General features: G+C 49.5%; 2 protein-coding genes across 3 annotated transcripts in view; one reads left to right on the top strand and one right to left on the bottom strand.

The window, feature by feature from the left end:
- The window catches only part of TNKS (tankyrase), a 141,175-nt gene extending 131,083 nt beyond the window's left edge, over positions 1-10,092 (top strand). For both annotated transcript variants that reach the window (XM_055794475.1, XM_027779937.2), the window contains exons 24-27: positions 1,075-1,180; positions 2,022-2,208; positions 2,983-3,139; positions 4,965-10,092. In XM_055794475.1, the coding sequence (XP_055650450.1) occupies positions 1,075-1,180; positions 2,022-2,208; positions 2,983-3,139; positions 4,965-5,051 (537 nt within the window). In that variant the 3' untranslated portion in view covers positions 5,052-10,092. The remainder of the gene's footprint in view (positions 1-1,074; positions 1,181-2,021; positions 2,209-2,982; positions 3,140-4,964) is intronic.
- A 617-nt stretch (positions 10,093-10,709) lies between these two features.
- DUSP4 (dual specificity phosphatase 4) lies at positions 10,710-16,147 on the bottom strand. Its single transcript, XM_055794478.1, has 4 exons — positions 15,549-16,147; positions 12,610-12,746; positions 11,958-12,177; positions 10,710-11,727 (listed from the first exon to the last, which is right to left on the bottom strand). Exons 1-4 carry the CDS (start codon positions 15,934-15,936, stop codon positions 11,342-11,344), a joined length of 1,131 nt encoding a protein of 376 aa, XP_055650453.1. The 5' UTR covers positions 15,937-16,147; the 3' UTR covers positions 10,710-11,341.
- Positions 16,148-16,705: the final 558 nt, after the last annotated feature.

The raw sequence follows: 16,705 nt of genomic DNA, 5'->3' as shown, positions 1-16,705 counted from the left end.
TAAAATTAGACTGATCATGTGCACTGCACACAATGAGGGAGAAGCGTCCACTTGTGTTCTTAAAGGAATCTGAAGAACTGATACTGAAGACAGAGGTGGTGAAGAGCCTGACTTACGTTTCACAACCCAATTTAATTTCAGAGGTCTATAACTTCTGTATTTGATTTTGCAGCACAGATTTCTTTTTCCCGGTGTTAGTCTTTTCTTGCCTTTTGAAAGGGGATTTTTGGCAGGGGAAAAGGATGAGCATTAATTTTTATTAAAAGTTTCTATCTCCCTATGCTGCTTTGGATCTTGACAGCTCATTCTTTGATGCTGCCAACTAGAAAAATACCTTTTACAGGTTCTGGCATATCAGAAAATGGAGTGTCATCTTTCTGAGGGAAAGTACACTTTTCTGATTCTTTTTTTTTGGGGGGGGGGGGGGGCGAGGAGGAAATGGAGGGTATCAGAGCAGAACTCTGTTCCTGAGCTCCAGCAAACCCCTGCAGCCTGTCTGTTGGAAAAGTAAGCCTGTGCAGAGCCTTTGCAACTTGGCCCAGTAGATACATGTCCTGAAGCAAACTCTGCTTCCATCCTACTCCCAACCAAAGGTGAAGTCCTATACAGAAGCCACAGTGATATTAGAGCATGTGGCTGGAATGATATCTCAGTATAGATTAAATAGCACATCATCTTATTTCTTTCCTCAGAAGTTGTTTCTTTTCATAAAATTTCAACCTAAACCAGACAGCAAGCTTCAAAAAGCTAGCACAGATTGTTTCAACAGAACTCAAAGCAGAGAGGGAGGGTGTTCCAGTTTGTAGTTCTTGGTGGTACTACAAGCTCAGAGGGAAGAAACCTGAAAGTCTTCCTTAAACCTGAGATCTTAAGCTGCAATTTAACCATCTGTAAGTGTGTGCTACCAGCTTGTTTGAAAGACTTCAGCCTCGCATACAGAACAGCCATGAGGTTTCTTCATACCATTCATATGCCTTACTCTCAGTTTCCCTGTCGAATTTATGCAAACTCTGTGAAACTGTATTCTATTTCAATGCCAATTCAAGTGTGGTTGGACCTGTTGTACCACTGCAGATTCAAAAGGTTGTGAACAAGAAGTTGCGAGAGAGATTCTGTCACAGACAGAAAGAGGTCTCAGAGGAGAATCATAATCATCACAATGAACGCATGTTGTTTCATGGTAAGGAAGTGATCTCTATTTGTATGTACTGGTATTTAACAAAAAAAGAAAAAAGCTTACAAGGACCCACAGGCAATGTTAATGTTGCTATGTCTTCATCCTGTACAGTAATTTTATTTCTACACTGGAAATGCAGGTGTGTGAGGGTGGTGGAGTTAGTCTGTGTGGTTACTGCAATCCAAAAAGCTACAGTAGATAAAAAAAATATTTTTTTTTTAAAAAAAGGGTTTTTTTGCTAAGCCGTATCTTAGTCATTTCCAGTAAAGCTTCTGGGAGGATGTTACGTAGCTGTGAAAAAGACAGAGTATCTTCTGAAACAGGGGAGTAGCACAGTGTTCTGCTCTCGTGCTTCAGGCAATCATCAGGGAAAGGAGCCACAACCAACCATGAGTTTCAGCAAGGTGTTCTCTAGAAGCATCCAGAAGGGCCTACAAATGACAGTTGCCTGAGGGTCCTTCTGCCCTAGATCCTTCTATGATTATGCATAGGAAGTTGGGTTTGGGTATGATTGTCCTGACATCTCGCCCCATCTTAACCAATACTGATTGCTGGAGAAGGTGTGCATTGACAAGATAAACTGCACTGAAATGTGAGTGGGGGGAAAGCCATTTAATGAGATTTGTGAAATGAGTAAGAGACATGAGTCACACGTAGGATCTTGGTATATAACGATAAATCCCACACATCACTACATCCTGCTGGGTATCGCCCCCTTCCAGCTGACTGAGCACACTTTCTGGTATTTAATGGTCTGTTTGAGGCAGACAAGCTCCTCTTGACATAGTCCTGTATTACTATAGAGCTTAACAAGTATGTATAATTTTGTGTCATTCTGTTCTAGGGTCTCCTTTTATTAATGCTATCATTCACAAAGGATTTGATGAAAGGCATGCATACATTGGAGGAATGTTTGGAGCTGGAATTTACTTTGCTGAAAACTCCTCAAAAAGCAACCAATATGTGTATGGGATAGGAGGAGGAACAGGCTGTCCCACACACAAAGACAGGTCCTGTTATATCTGCCACAGGTATGAGTCCAGCAGAGTACCCTCTGTGTAATTCTGGCTGTCCTGTTTTTTACGATCCTGGCACAGGATGATTTGCAGGGAAAGAATACCCACTTGAGCTTGGCTGTGGCAGGAAAAATGCAGCTTTCCATTTTTCAAGGCTGAACAAAAAAGGATATAAATGCAGCGAGTCCCACAGAAAGCTAAAAAATTACATCTAAGCATACAGTGAGTATAAATCAAAGTAATTGTGGCTCAGGAAAGAGGCTTAAAACAGCAAGTTTGAAAATGGAGAGTCAGGGGAAAATAGCAGTTAAATTCCAGGCACTATCAGAACAAATCTGCAATGCAAAGTGGTGGTCAGCAGTACAGTGTTGGACTATGGATCAGATAATTTTGGAGGTAATGAACAGGACTTAATCATGGCTTTGTTTTGTGCTGGAGTAGATCAATGTGCTTTTCGCACTTTGACACCTGTCTGTACCCTGCTGGTAGGAACACAGAGAGAGTTTCAGCTTCTTTCAACAGCTTTATATAAAATGAACTAGGACAGGCCTCCATGTGAGGGCTAAACAAAGTGTGTGTTTTCCCTTCTGCATGCCAAGAAAGATTTTACTTTTTTTTTGTGACAGGTTTTGTACAGTTTTAGAACTAGTTTCTAAAGGTGTTTCTCCAAAAAGCCTCAAGAAATTAATTGTAACAAAATAAACCCAGAAGTCTGAAATCATTCTGGAAGCATACAACTCCTAGTAAGGTATTTGAAAATTATGTTACTTTTTTTTTTCTTCCTTTTAGACAAATGCTCTTCTGTAGAGTGACCCTTGGAAAATCCTTTCTTCAGTTCAGCACAATGAAAATGGCTCATGCCCCTCCGGGGCACCATTCTGTTATTGGCAGGCCAAGCGTGAATGGACTCGCATACGCTGAATATGTTATCTATAGAGGAGAACAGGTATGTGGGTTAGCAAGGACTGGTTTTCTGGAAGGACAGAGCTTAGAGCTGGAGAGATGTGACTGGCTTCCATACAGAGTCTGCTGTGATAACCTGGTTGATCAGACACATTTTTTGTTTTGTTTTGTTTAAATGTAGAAATAAACGGTGAACTGCTTCAAGCCAGCAAATGCTATTCCTATCCACTGAGCTGCTCTGATTTAAACCATGCAGAATTGCCTAATTCCCCCTGTGCAGCATTGCTAGAGTCTGTTAAGAGTTGTTGTTTCTCTCAGTGGGCATTGTTTCTTCCCTCGCATTTTACTGACATTACTGCAGTAACAAGGACACATGCATTTCTGGTGCTCTCGTACATGTTGAGGATTCTGGGCTTTTTACCTGTAGATTCCCCACAGTGACAGTGTAACTGTCTGCCAGAGACTACCCTTAAATGGCAGCTGAAGCAGCACAGCAATCTTTAGGAGTTGATTTTTAATCTGAGTAACTCAGCTAGACCCTTACTCTAGAAAAGTGGTTTGCTTACTATGCTGGATGGCTCCAAGATTATAAAGTAAGTCCATGATGGAAGGAAGGAACCTTGGGGAGGCCACCTAGGCCAGCCTCTTGTTCGCACTGAATTCAGACCAGATTGCTGAGGACTTTCTTTGACCAGGCAGGTCTTGAAGGCCTCAGAGAATGATGCTTCACAGTCTCTTTCAGCAGCTTGCTCCTTCGTTTAATTATCCCCAGAGTAAAAGATACATTCTTGGCATCCAATAGGAAATTCCTCTGTTTTTATTAATTTCATTCTCCTGCTGTGCAGCTCAGAAAAAGAGTCTGGCTCTGTTTTTTCGATAGCCTTCCATACATAATGGACAATTGCTACGAGGTTCCACAAAGCCTTCTGTTTTCTGAACTGAACAAGCCCTTCTCCCTCAGCCTCTTCCCGTTTATCCTGTGTTCTCTCCCCCAGTTCTTAGTGGCCCTTTGCTGAACTTGGCTTCAGCTTGTTGGCATCATTCTTGTATTTGGGGACCCCAAAGTTGTATGTGGTTGTCTAGATGCGGTCGAGTGAGTATTGAATAAACGGCAGTCATTGCTGTCCTCAGTTAACTGCACTGCTGGTGATGTACCACAGGATGCTGGTAGCCTTTATTGCTGCTGGGAATGCTTGATTCTGCTGTAGCTTGCCATCACCCAGGGACCCCCAGCACCTTGGCAGCGGAGCTGCTTCCTATCCTGCAGTGTTACAAGGAATTCAGCCCAGGTGCATTTGCTCTTGCTGGATTTCATTAGGCTTCTTTTAGCCCAGCCTCCTCTGATCTGTCTGGGTTCCCCTGCCCTCCAGCAACTTTAGCTTTGTTCTGGGACGAAACCTCCTACCTGTCCTCAGGAAAACACTGGGTTATGTGCTTTGGGTGTGCCAAGTTATTTTACTGCCAGTAAAAGCATTATTTGCAGATCACATGGCAAGTCAGTGAGCATTTTAGGGTCAGGCTACACTGGTCATCTGAGGGTTTTTTTTAATAACTGGCTGATCTGTGGGATTAGCTAACAAGGAGGGTAACTCTGAATTCCTGTTGTGCACACAATTTCTGGCAGTGTCTGCATGGAATGAACATCTTTCTTTCTAGTAGTGTATTAACGAAGGTATTCATTATATCGAACGGTTTCTAATTAGTGCTGGATAAGTTTGAAATCTGCTTTTTCTTTTGCATTCTGTGAACACAGAGCTGATTCTTGCACTGTCCTTTCTGGTCACTGTTGAGTGAAATCCAAAATGTAAACTTGCTAAGCATACCCTTGCATAAAGCAATGTGTTTTTTTTTTCTTGACTTACTTTCAGGCATACCCAGAATATCTCATTACATACCAGATTGTGAAACCAGAAGCTCCCTCACAGACAGCAACAGCAGCAGAGCAAAAGACCTAGTAGCTACAGAGCAGTGAAGAAGGATGTGACTTTAATCTTGGACTGGATGGACATGTGTTTCAGAAAATCAGTATCATATAAAATTCTTAACAACCTGGAAATAAGCTGTATGTCTTTTATAAAGCATTGCTGTCTTCATGAATATGATATGAGTAACTCTTGCATACTCAACTGCTACTGTTCCTTTTGAGGGAAGTTTACAAGGGACTGCCTTTTAATAACATATCTCAGGCTCCTAGTGTCTGCAGTTAACATGTAAAATAATGTTGTTTTGATGTAGACTTCAGGAACATTATTGTGCAAACAGAAATCTTTCAGTGCCATCTCACATGCTAAAATTTCAGACACTACTATTCTAGTTATTTTATTCGCAAATAAATTGCATTAAGCCCATAATTTCCTTTTCAGCATACACCATGCATTTAATGTTTTCAAGAGATCTTAGCCAACTATTTATTTTCCTTTTGTATTCTGAAGTTGAGCCAGAACCTTCTTAAAGAATTTTGCACAAAGTCGAGTTGACTAAAATCATTAACAATGCAACATTAATTTCATCTGAGAAGGGGCTAGGTCCAGTTCTTCAATATAGGGTTTTTTTGCACACCTCTGAGCAAAGGGTAATATGAGTGAGCGTAACTTTAGAGTGGAAACAAATTGCATCAGTTTGCTGCTTTGTCTGTGTGAGTTTTCTGGGGGAAGCCCTAGGAGGTGTTCACAAGGGTAAAACCAGGTCCTGTGCTTGGAAGAACTTAAAAAAGCAGGTCGATGCCCTCTGCTGGCATCTCTAAAAGAACATTTTTATAAAGCTCCTATTAAGTACATGCAGTTTGTGAAACGTTCTCCGGTTACAGTGGCATATGGTTTTGCTGGGAGGTAGCAGGTGAAAAGTCAGAAGATTGCACACACGAGGGCATATCTGGTTCATGTCCCTCTGTAATACAAGACCCAGTAAACGGGTTTCAGACTGGTAAGGGAGAGTGTGTTATAGCAGTTTCATGTCACATCTTTGTGTGTGGCATCACAGTTGAAGAGCTTAAGGGATTTACAAAAATAATACTATTTTTTTAAAATATCAATTCAACATTTTGATGAGAATGAACTTTTAAAACATCAGTTGGCCAATGGATTTGTTTGCAGGTATACCAGAGAACAAAGTTAGGATTTATTCACTCTACTCCCCTTCCCTGCAAGTTCCCAGTTTTATTTCAGTGGGTAGGAGAATGGCACACTATGGCACAACATCAAACAATTTCACAAGTCCCCCTCATGGAGGATTTGTGGGTTTTTTACAGCTTCCGAGAAAGTTGAAAATCGAACCATGGTGATTTTTTACAGCAAATGGTTGTAATTGGTATTAACAACCAATACCAGGAGATATGCTCCAGTGCTGAGCATGTAATGACTGGAGAAAAAAAGAAGTGGAAAAAAAAATAATGTTCCTTTCAACACAACATGCTGTACATTTCCCTGTCAATCAGCACTATTTAGTGTCTGATGATGCAGTTCATGCGTTCAGATTTTATCCCCCTTAAAGCAAGGAAATGACAGAATAGTGTGCTTTTAGTATATAAAATTATATGTGCTCCCCACAAAAGTGGGATTTTGCTGACATCTTTGGATAAAACAAACTTAAACCTGAAGAGCTTTTCACTTTCAGCATTAAGACACAACATTTTCATTTGTAACATTAAGACACTAATGTTGAAGCACGTTATCCTCACAGAGGAATTTCACCCACTGTAAAATCAGTCATTTGATGCAATCTGGCTACCTGCACATCATCTGTTTTGTAAAGAAAACCTTAGAAATAGCAATACTGCAACAGATCTTGAACGTCAGGTTTTATTTTTCTTGAGCTGGCAGTGGATATATGGTTCTTGCTTCATTTTGTGACCTGATTAAATATGTAGCTTCAAAGTCCAAGCCAGCCTCTAGCCTAGTTGTCCTTTTAATCAAATCTCATTGATAAAATTGGGTGCTTGTATTTTGGCTACTTGTTTAATAGTGTTAGGATTGCAAAGATCACCACTAGGCTTTGAAACTTTGTATTCATCATTTAAGTTTGGCGTTTGTTTTTAGCTTAGTTAATAACAGAGCGGGGGGATGTGCCTATCTACACTAGGGTTTCAAATAGCAGTGAGAGTGAGTGTTGCTCACCATCCCCAGTTAGACATAGTTTTAAATGGTAAAACAGTTGTGCTGCTTAGGTGAGCAAAATGGTTAATGTGGGTGTGGAAGTTAAAAAGTTTTACATCTTTCAAAAACAAGAACAAACCTAAAACCAAAATCCCCACCGAGCCCACACCAGATTCTGTTTTTGCTTGTTGTTTCCTGTGTGCTGACTGAACTCATGGCTAGTCTGGATTTCTTCTGCAGCCTTGAACTTCTAGAAGATAAAAAAGATTGTCCGGTATCTTTGAACTGCCAGTGTTAACGTATCTGATGTTCTGTGCAGAGTAAAGGTGCTGTGTGAGGAAATCATTTTGCAGTGGTTTTTGTCTCGTGATGGTGTGATCTTGTATCCATTTGTGGCCAGACACAGAGGAATACCCAGGCCTGATGATGATGATGCATCTGTGTGTTGTAGAAACCTGTGCAGGAGTGGTGTCTGCCTCTCCTGGTGTATGTTGTTGTAGCTCCTCTTACAGTTTAAAACCAAGTGAGGATCTGCCCATCAATATTAAAGTTACCCATGAAAAGCTGGTTGTGGTTTTGGTGGTAGAGCTGCATTTGGCAGGTTGTTAACGGTACAGATGATGCTGCTTTAGCTGGGGGAGTTAACTTGATGCCTCTGAATTCTGGAGAACGGGACCTCAAAAAATAGCACACCCCCGTAACCAGGCAGCTGCTGCCTACTGAGAAATGACGCTTTTCAACATCCTGCGAAGAGCAGTCTCCTGATAATGGGATGCCCCTTTGCAGCATTGGGTCACCAATGGAAGCACAGTAGGAGCTGAGGATGCAACACACTGGGCTGAGCTGCCTCAGGTTCAGAGCCTCTCACTGGCTCCAGAAAGAGCTATTCCCACTGGGACACAACGTGGTGTCTGCTGGGGAAAGGGACAGTTGCCTGTCAGGCCTGTTGATTTTTGTCCATGTCCCTTTGAGGCAGCATTTTGAAATGTCTGCGCAGTTTGCGACATGACCTTCATAGGCAAAACAAAAAGAAACTTTACCATGTAGCAAAGAAGGGAGGGTTCTGCTCTCCATTGCGGAAATTGTTTCCATGAGACAGATGAATTAGGTACCTGGTGCAGAGTGACATTGCAGTCTGAATGCTGTCAACAAAACTTCTGTTAGGATAAAAAGTAGAGTATAGTACCTTAATAAGGTATGTCTTACTGTCTCATCCTTGTTTTTATCTGCCAATCCGTTTTGATCCCAGCTCCATGGAGACTGTTACAAACCTCTTGTACTACTTCCACCATTTTGCAGTCACTATTGGTCTGTAGTCCAAGGAACAAGCAATGTGGTTTTTCTAACCTCTGTTTTGAACGTTGGCATGTGATGCGATAGTATCCTACCGCATTATGCAGCAGGAATTTATTTTGCCTGCAAACTTTTGTACTTTGCTTGTTTATAACAAAGCAAAATTCTGTACTGAAGCAAAAGGAAAGCCCTGCAAAATGTTCTGCACTGCTGGCTTTGGTGGGCAGCAGGCACAGAGGAGGCATGTGGTCAGAGTAGCTCCTGAAGGAGGGTGCTTCCTTACCTCTGGAAACCAGCTGATCTGACAGCTTGTTGTAGGTGAGAGATGTCTGTTCCCTGTGAATGTGTGAAGTGCTGAGGGATGCTAACATTTTGTGCCACTGTGTGGCCTGTGGGAACTGCTTTGGACGGTGGCAGATCTTGTCAAAAATAGTCCTGCATCCCTGCAGTGAAGTCTGAGCTCCTACACAGTGCATGCACGACCTAGAATTTTCATATGGGACTGTTAACAGAAATTACCTAAAACGGATTTTTTTCAAAAGATGGGTAAAAGGAAGAGTCCAACCCCAAAGCAGATTATTTTGAACATTGCTAATGATTCTCAGAAGCTGAAGGTCAGGAAATGTGTGGAATTATTTTTAGTGGGATTTCTCCCTTTCCATGCCGCTTTGCCACAGAAAATCTAGCACAGAAATCTAAAAGGAGATGCATCTAACGCATACTTCAGTCACTTTAAGCTATGCTGCAGTGCTGCTGGGGGAGGCATGGGAAAGTGCAGATTCAGTTCTAGCCTCAGGTAGGGGGTGCCTTGTGAACCTCCATAGACTTGGATCCATGGATGATCAGAGGTGGTGGCTTCGGCACAGTCCAGGGCATGCTCTCCTGATCAGTCAGAGGGCAGCAGGACACATGCAGAGATGGAATGGCAGTGTTCCCACTTTGGGAGACAGCATATGCACATTAAAATTTCTGAAGCAACGTGGAAGAGCCCATGAATCAGTAGGGAACACGAGAAGCAGACGCATTTCCCATTACACTAACACACATGCCTGTCAGGTTCTATTGTCCGACTGGTTTTGATCGATCTATTTCTGTCTTACTGAACCTGTTGGTGGCAAGTTTTAGTGATGGTTACATTAATTAGTAATGTAGATGGTTAAAAGTCTCTGTATTACAAGGTGATTTTGACAATTTCTTAACATCTGTAGAACTTGCTTCAGCTTTGGAAATTGAAATGGGGATTTTTTTCTGTGCCAGTCCCGTGAGCTTGTGCATCTTCACTCCTGATTGCTTTCTCTGCCAACCCAGATGGCAAGGTACCTGGGGTTTGACTTTTTAGACTTTTTTTTGTGTAACTTGTTTTCATAACTAGCCCTGTATGTTTCCTCTCTTGGTTGCCAATTACCTGGAGCTGGAATACCATTTATTTATTTCTTCCTTTACCCTCTCTCTCTCAAAGATGATGATGGGCAGGTTCTCAGCCTACCTACACGGTGGACTTTAGGTAACATCTCTGTAACAACCAAGTTTGATCTATAAATGTGCTTGGCTAAATGTCTGATCTGCAATACTTGTAATAGTTTAAAATTCAATAAATACATTTTTAACAGTAGCTCTGTGAAAGGGAGAGTGTTTGCACAACCTGCTCTTCCGTCTTGGTCTTAGGACAAACCTGCTGCAGCCACAACTGTTGAAAACAGGTTTCTTTTTATTTTCTCCAAACAATCTGTTTTCTCCCTCCCTCAGGCAATAAATAAAAAGTTAATTTCTAAAAATAAAAAATTAAAGGAACAAAACCATACATATGTACATCAGCCACACAGGCATCTTGTGTGTTGGATTGGACTGGGGGGAAGGAGAGAGGTAGGGTGGGAAATAAGGTTCCGGGTATGTCCATGATGAGGCCTTTTCTAGGCTTGGATGAAAAGCTGCAGCAGCATCACGCAGATGACCTCTTTGGGCCAGCCTCTCCTCCACCCGACTGCTGCTTTCTTCCATTACAGCCCCCCCACATCCCATCCTGCTCCTTCTGGAAGAGCAACAGCACTGGGCTGGTGGAGAGAAAACTTGAACAGAGTACTCAAAAGCAGCCTGGACTGCTGCCCCCACCCCTTCTTTCTCTTAAGCCACAGGAGGTTGGACCTAAGCTTTGCAGGAACCACGGGGGCAAGAAAAAGGGGATTTAGGATGGCATCTCCCCAGCCAGAGATTGCTCTCCCCCCCCCCCCCCCCCCCCCGCCCCGGAATGGGCTCAGCTGGTCACTTGGCAGGTACCTCCCAGCTCCTGTGTCACCTCCCCAGGCAGTGGCAGGGTGAGGCTGAGTGCAGGCAGCCCTGTGCAGTGTCCTGCTTGCCCCGAGGCCCTGCCTGCAGCTCTGCTGGTGGCCCCCATAACTGGGCTCAGGCAAGCAGCACTCACCCCACACCCTCCCCGTGGGGAAGGCTGCTGCACAATGAACCCAGGGCATGCTCCCTTTTCAACCCAGGTGAGCTAGAGGCAGAAATACAGGGAGAAGGGGAGGTGTATCTTGCAGGTTTTTTTAAAAAACACGACAATAATACAGGAATGGAAAGAGATGAAGACCAGGCACTTGAGGAAACCCAGTATACTATTATTTTTTTTCTCCCCCAAAGAGCCTGGACAGTGTCAGGGTTTGTGGCTTTTACAACTTTCATGCTTTCAAAACATAAAATTAAAAAGCAAAAAACCCAAGATGAGGTAAGAAATTTCTCTACGAAAAAGATGTTGAGTCCAGGGTGAATGGCAGTGTCCGGCACTATTGCTTAACTTACCGGGGCTCCGTGCCTGCCTGCTCCCTCCACACCTGGCACTAGCTGCCTGGCTGGCCCCAGCCCCTGAGCTAACAGCTGGGCGACGTGGTGATGGGGCTGTGCAGGTATGGGAGGCTGCTGGGGGTGGCATGGACACCAACCGAGACTGGGAAGCTGAAGACGAACTGGGAGGTGGGGGTGGAGGTGGCCTTGCCCCTTTCCCGCAGTGTCCCCGAGGGGCTGACAGCTTCCACTGCGTAGGAGGTGGCCAACACCTGCGACTCGAACTGCAGCAGCTGCCCCATGAAGCTGAAGTTAGGGGAGATGATGCTCCGGCGCTGCTTGACAAACTCAAAGGCCTCCTCCAGCTTGACACGCTTCTTCATCATCAGGTAAGCCAAGCAGATGGTGGCTGAGCGGGAGATCCCAGCCTGGCAGTGGACTAGGACCCGGCCACAACACTCCTTCACAGAGTCTGGAGGGCAACAGGGGATGAGACCTGAGACCGGCGCCCTTCCAGCAAAGGCTGACCCCTCACCAAGCCCACTGGTGGGGACTGACCTCCCTCCCACCAGTGCAACAAACAGCCCCGGCCCCTGTGGGACCCCATCCCCTCTGAGTCAAAGGCTCTGGGTCTTTGAGGGGGGAAGCTTCCCCCCACCTAGTGAAACATGCAGGGACGCAGCTCCCTGCTCAGGCACTCACCAATGTACTCAATTGCCTCCATGAACCAGGAGCTGATGTCAGCTTTGTGGTTATCCTCCACGGGGATACACTTGTACTGGTAGTGCCCCTCAAAGTGGTTGGGGCAGTCTGAGGAGACGTTCAGCAGGGCTGTGATGCCCAGCGCATCAAGCATGTCCCGCCGGGCAGCGTGGTAGGCACTGCCAAGGTAGAGGAAGGGGAGGATTTCCACAGGGCCACCCTGTTCCAGAGAAAGAGAACAGATATGGGGGTGACCAGGGGACAGCAGTAGGCAGGACACAAATACAGATGGCTCGGATGCCCTGAGCAGTGCAGGAACCTGGCAGCTGATCCAGGGCCCTCAAAAGAGGGAGCAGAGGCTGCCTTTTGGAGCTGTTCAACCCATCTCAGCAGTCCGTCCGTCCCCCCCCCTGCATCCCATGCAGGAACAGGCAGGTGTAGTTAACAGGATTTGGGCTTGTCTGCTCCCCAGGGAGCGCAGAGACCCTGGGACCAGGAGGACCACCGTGCTCTCCCACAAGAGGAAAGGAAGCGGGGCTCTGGCTCTGCAGTCCTCAGCCGGGGGACAGCGGAAAGACTCCAGCAGGAGCAGGTTGCAATGCTGGAAGAAGCGGTCAAAAAAAACAGCTGAGCACTGGGCTTCTAGATGTACCTGGTCATGAAGGGGGGTCCCACAGGAACTGCAGCCCAAATCCAGGGGCTCGGCGCTGGTGGGGGGCGACATGTTGCTCAGGGACTTGGTTTTTGCACAGAATTCAGGGTACTCCGAGGAGAAGCGCTCGTAACCTCCTGCAAGAGGAGAGGCACAAAGCATTATGCCAGGCTACCTATAGCTGGAGCTGACGCATCTCACTGTGCCCTTCGCCACTAGATGATGCTACAGTGATGAAGAGTGGTCTCCTGCCCCAGGACGAGCAACCAGGCTCCTGGTAGCAAGAGGGGAGATCCTTGAGCTCCCACCACTCCCTTGGAGCAAACCCTCTGTAACGCTCTTGGCTGCCCAAAGTCTCTGGTCCAGGGTTTAGTCCCCTACGCGCTGTCAGCCAAAACCCCGGACCGAGGGCAAGGTTGCTCTCTAAGATGACGGAGAAAGGATTTGTTGCCAGCATCCTTCGACTTTAACAGGAAAAGCTGCTCCCAGGCCAAAGACCATTCGGTTCCCTCCTCACACATCATCCTGCCACAAAGCCCAGGGTGGTCTCCCACTCTCCCAGCCTGACCCCCCAACACAACAGGCCAGGGAAGCCCTGGCACTGGCCAGGTACAGTGAAGCTAATCCCACAGCAAAGCTGCTCTCCAGAGAGAGGTGTCCACTGCTTCTCAAGGACATGGGTCTCAGCTGCACGTGGAGGTGAGTGGCTTGCTCCTCCGACCTGCTGCCAGGAGGACAAGCCAAGGTGACCTCAGGTCTTTCTAGTGGCAGGCAAAAGAAAAGCAAACCCCATCAACTTCCCAGACAGGGAAACCGAGGTGTTGGCTGCACATAAACACTTCTGGTGAGATTTCCTTCTCTCATTCACATCAAATCAACAAACCCGACGTCCTTGTAGAGTCTGACCTTGAACCTTAAAACCAACAGAAATCGGGTTTTTTACTACCACCACAGGAATCTAGGTAGACCAAGCCCTGACTCCAGGAGTTATCCTGGAAGACTCGCCCCAGCTGCACAACCTGTGTCTGCAGATTTGGCTGTGCCAGAGCACACACAGCAGGACACCTATTCCTCATCCAGCCTTAGCTCTGAGGCTGCCCTGAACAATGCTAGATGTTCAAAAGACCAGTGGATGCCATCACCTCCAGCAAAGCAGCTCAGGAAACCATAGGCAGCTAGAGACCAATATTGCCAGCATCTCAGGCATCCTTTATGGTCTCCTTCTCCTACGCAAGGAAGGGCTCTAACACTTCAATGCAGAAGCGTGCACACACATCGCTAGATTTGCACTGTCCCTCCCACGTGAGCAGGACAGTTTGCAGAGGCTGTGGCTTCCAGGGCCTGACATCCCTTTGCGTCCTACCGGTTTGATCTGGAAGAGCACCCAAAACAAAGTGCCTGTTAGACATCTTCAGGAGGTCTGATCCCAAAATCCCTGGACCTACCACATCCCGCCCTGGTGGCCATCACGCCATCCTGAGAGGGAGAAGCTGCCCGGGGTGATGCACGGAAACGGGCTCGCTCCTTGGCAAAGCGGATCAAGCCTTTCAAACGGTCAAAGTCATTTCTCTTCAGTGCATCCCGTCAGATCTAACGCCTGCTCAGCCCAGCACCACATCCAGCACCTCCATCCGGCACTGTGCGGCTCCTGGCTGTGCGCGCAGGGCCTGGCACGGGAGCCAGCCTGGGCAGGAGACATCGCCAAGCGGCGCCCAGCCGAACCATTTCGCCGGGAACCTGGCAGCAGCCCCATCTGCACAAAACAGAGCCAGGTCTTCCATCGTGACCTGCAGCCATTACATTTGCACTTGGACACGCACAGTGCTGGGTTAGCAGGGCTCTTGTGGAATCTGAGCGAGCCAAACCATTTGAGTAGCTCTGTGGTAAAGCGAGGAAAAAGTCTCCAGTGCCAAGACCATGTCCGCAGGAGCCCATTCCTTAGAAGTAAGGGACTGGAAACCCCCAACAACCTCCCACGAGAGCCACAGGGGCACCAGAAGCCCTCAGCTGCTGATAAAGGCCACCCCTGCAGCACAGCTGCGTTTTCTGCCACATCCGCAGCTCCCAGCACCGCAACGGCTCATGGCAAAGGACCCGATCGCACGTTCCTGAGCAAGCCCTCACTGCGCGGGTGCTCCCACAGCGCAGCATCATATCGCATCTATCGCATCCTCGGAGCGGCTCCCGCTGTTTTTACTGTAGCTAGTACAACAGGAGTGCTAGCTCCTCCATCTATCAAGCCCCTTAATGGATTTGCTACTCTGCATAAGCATCCTCGCCCCTGCTGTAAGTAAACCAAGGAATAAATTAACTCTCGGGCTGTATAAAAAAAAAAAAAAAAAAAAAAAAAGGAAGAGCCCACAGAGCGCATCCAGGAGCCCCAGCCGAGCATCCCGCCGCCCTAAATCACCTCCCGGCCCTTCCCAGGCCCAGCCGCCCGCAGCGCCTCTTTTAACACCCGCCGACGGCTGAGCGGGGCGGCCGAGCCGGGGCTGCCGCGACAGCGGCACCGGGGCACCACAGGGGTCCCGCCCGCCGCACCGGGGCACCCGCCTGACAGCGGCTAAGGGGTCCCGAGCTAGCCGTCGCCGCCGCGGGGCGGGGGGTGACCTCGGGCGCAGAGCGGGGGTCCCTGCCCCGCTGCTCCCCGGCTTCGCACCGCCAGGTGTCCCGGCCGGGCCCGGGGCACAGGGGCGGCCCCCCCCGCTCCCCGCCCAGCCTCGGCGCTGCCGGCCGCCCCACGACCCCCGCCCCGGGACACAGCCCCGCCGCCGGCTCCCAGCTGCTGCCCGGGCGGCCGGGAGGGGCGCAGCGGGGCCGGGGACGCAGCGGGGCCAGACCGCAGCCCCGGGCGGGGGCGCCCGCCGCCGGGAGCCCCGGGGGGTGAGGGGGTTGCAGCCCGCGGCCACGTCCCGCCCGCTCCTCCCCCCCGGCGGTACCTGCCAGGAGGCGGATGTCGGCTCGCGCCGTGTCGCGGCGGAGCGCGCGCACCACCAGCGCCACGGTGCTGTCGTCGCGCAGGGCCTCGGCGCGCGGGCTGCGCTCGTCGTACACCACCACGGCGGCGTAGAGCCCGGCGCGCAGCCGCGCCCGCACCTCGCCCTCGGCCGGCAGGATCTGCTCCAGGCTGACGGCGCCCTTAGCCCGCCGCCGCACGATCGTGTTGCAGCGCACGTTGAGCGCCCCGCGGATGTGGCCGGCGCTGTGCGCCAGGAAGGGGCGGCAGTCCAGCACCAGGCAGCGCCCGGGGCCGCCGGCCTCGTCGCGGCACACCAGGCGCCGCAGCGCGCTGCCCTCCATCTCCCGCAGCCCCTCGGTGGCCACCATGGCGGGGGCGGGCGGGGGAGAGGAGAAGGAGGAGGCGGCCGGGCCGGACCCCGGTGCCGGTACCGATCGCGCACCCCCGCGCGCGCCGCGGCGCCTTTACTACCCGGCGGCGGCCGGCGCGTGCCCCCGCCCCCCGCCCCGCCCCGCCCATTCATCCCGCGCCGCGGCCGCATGAATGGACGGAAGGCGGCGGGCGGGCGCGGGCGACGTCACCGCCTCCATTCACAAAAAATCCGGCCTGGCCGCCGGCCGGCCATGTTCGCAGCGTCTCGTGAATGGGGCGGCGGGCGGGCGGGCGGCGCCTCGGCCTCCCCCCCCCCCCCCCCTCCCCCCGGTGCCGTGTCACCCCCCGCCGCGCGGGCACCGGCATACACACAGCCGGCCGCTGCGGGGCACACACCCGTACGCGGTCGAGCGCACCCCTGCCCCCCATCCCCCACCCCCCACCGGGCACGCGCACGTGCACGCGCTCCTCCCCCTCCTTTGTCCCTGAGCGCCCGCTCGGGCCGGGAGCGGGGCCGGGAGCGGGGCGTACCGAGGGCTCCGCGGGGTCCCTCCGGGGGCCCGGCCGCCGCCGCCACGTTCTCCCCGTCGGTGAGTGACAGCTCGTTGGCCGCAGAGCCTTACAAACGCCACAGCCCCCTGCCAGGGAAGCAGCCCCCTGGGAGGCTCCTCGGTTTGGTTCCTCACGTGGAGGAAGGCTTTTTCGGCTAAAAGCCGAAGGAGCAAATTCACACTGTCCTGAAGTGACCCCGAGAGGGTTTCCCCA

The sequence above is a fragment of the Falco peregrinus genome, chromosome 2 (assembly GCF_023634155.1).
Source record: "Falco peregrinus isolate bFalPer1 chromosome 2, bFalPer1.pri, whole genome shotgun sequence".
Taxonomy (NCBI): Eukaryota; Metazoa; Chordata; class Aves; order Falconiformes; family Falconidae; genus Falco; species Falco peregrinus.
The sequence above is the reverse complement of the archived record's forward strand: the minus strand, read 5'-3'. Positions and strand labels throughout refer to the sequence as shown.

Bases quoted from the DNA above. Each gene is read 5' to 3' on its own strand.
- DUSP4 (XM_055794478.1), bottom strand. From the start codon at position 15,936: ATGGTGGCCACCGAGGGGCTGCGGGAGATGGAGGGCAGCGCGCTGCGG. The intron at 12,747-15,548 runs GTACCGCCGGGG...CTCCTCTTGCAG, and splicing joins CGACATCCGCCTCCTGGCAG to GAGGTTACGAGCGCTTCTCC. The intron at 11,728-11,957 runs GTGAGTGCCTGA...GTTGCCCTCCAG, and splicing joins GGAGGCAATTGAGTACATTG to ACTCTGTGAAGGAGTGTTGT.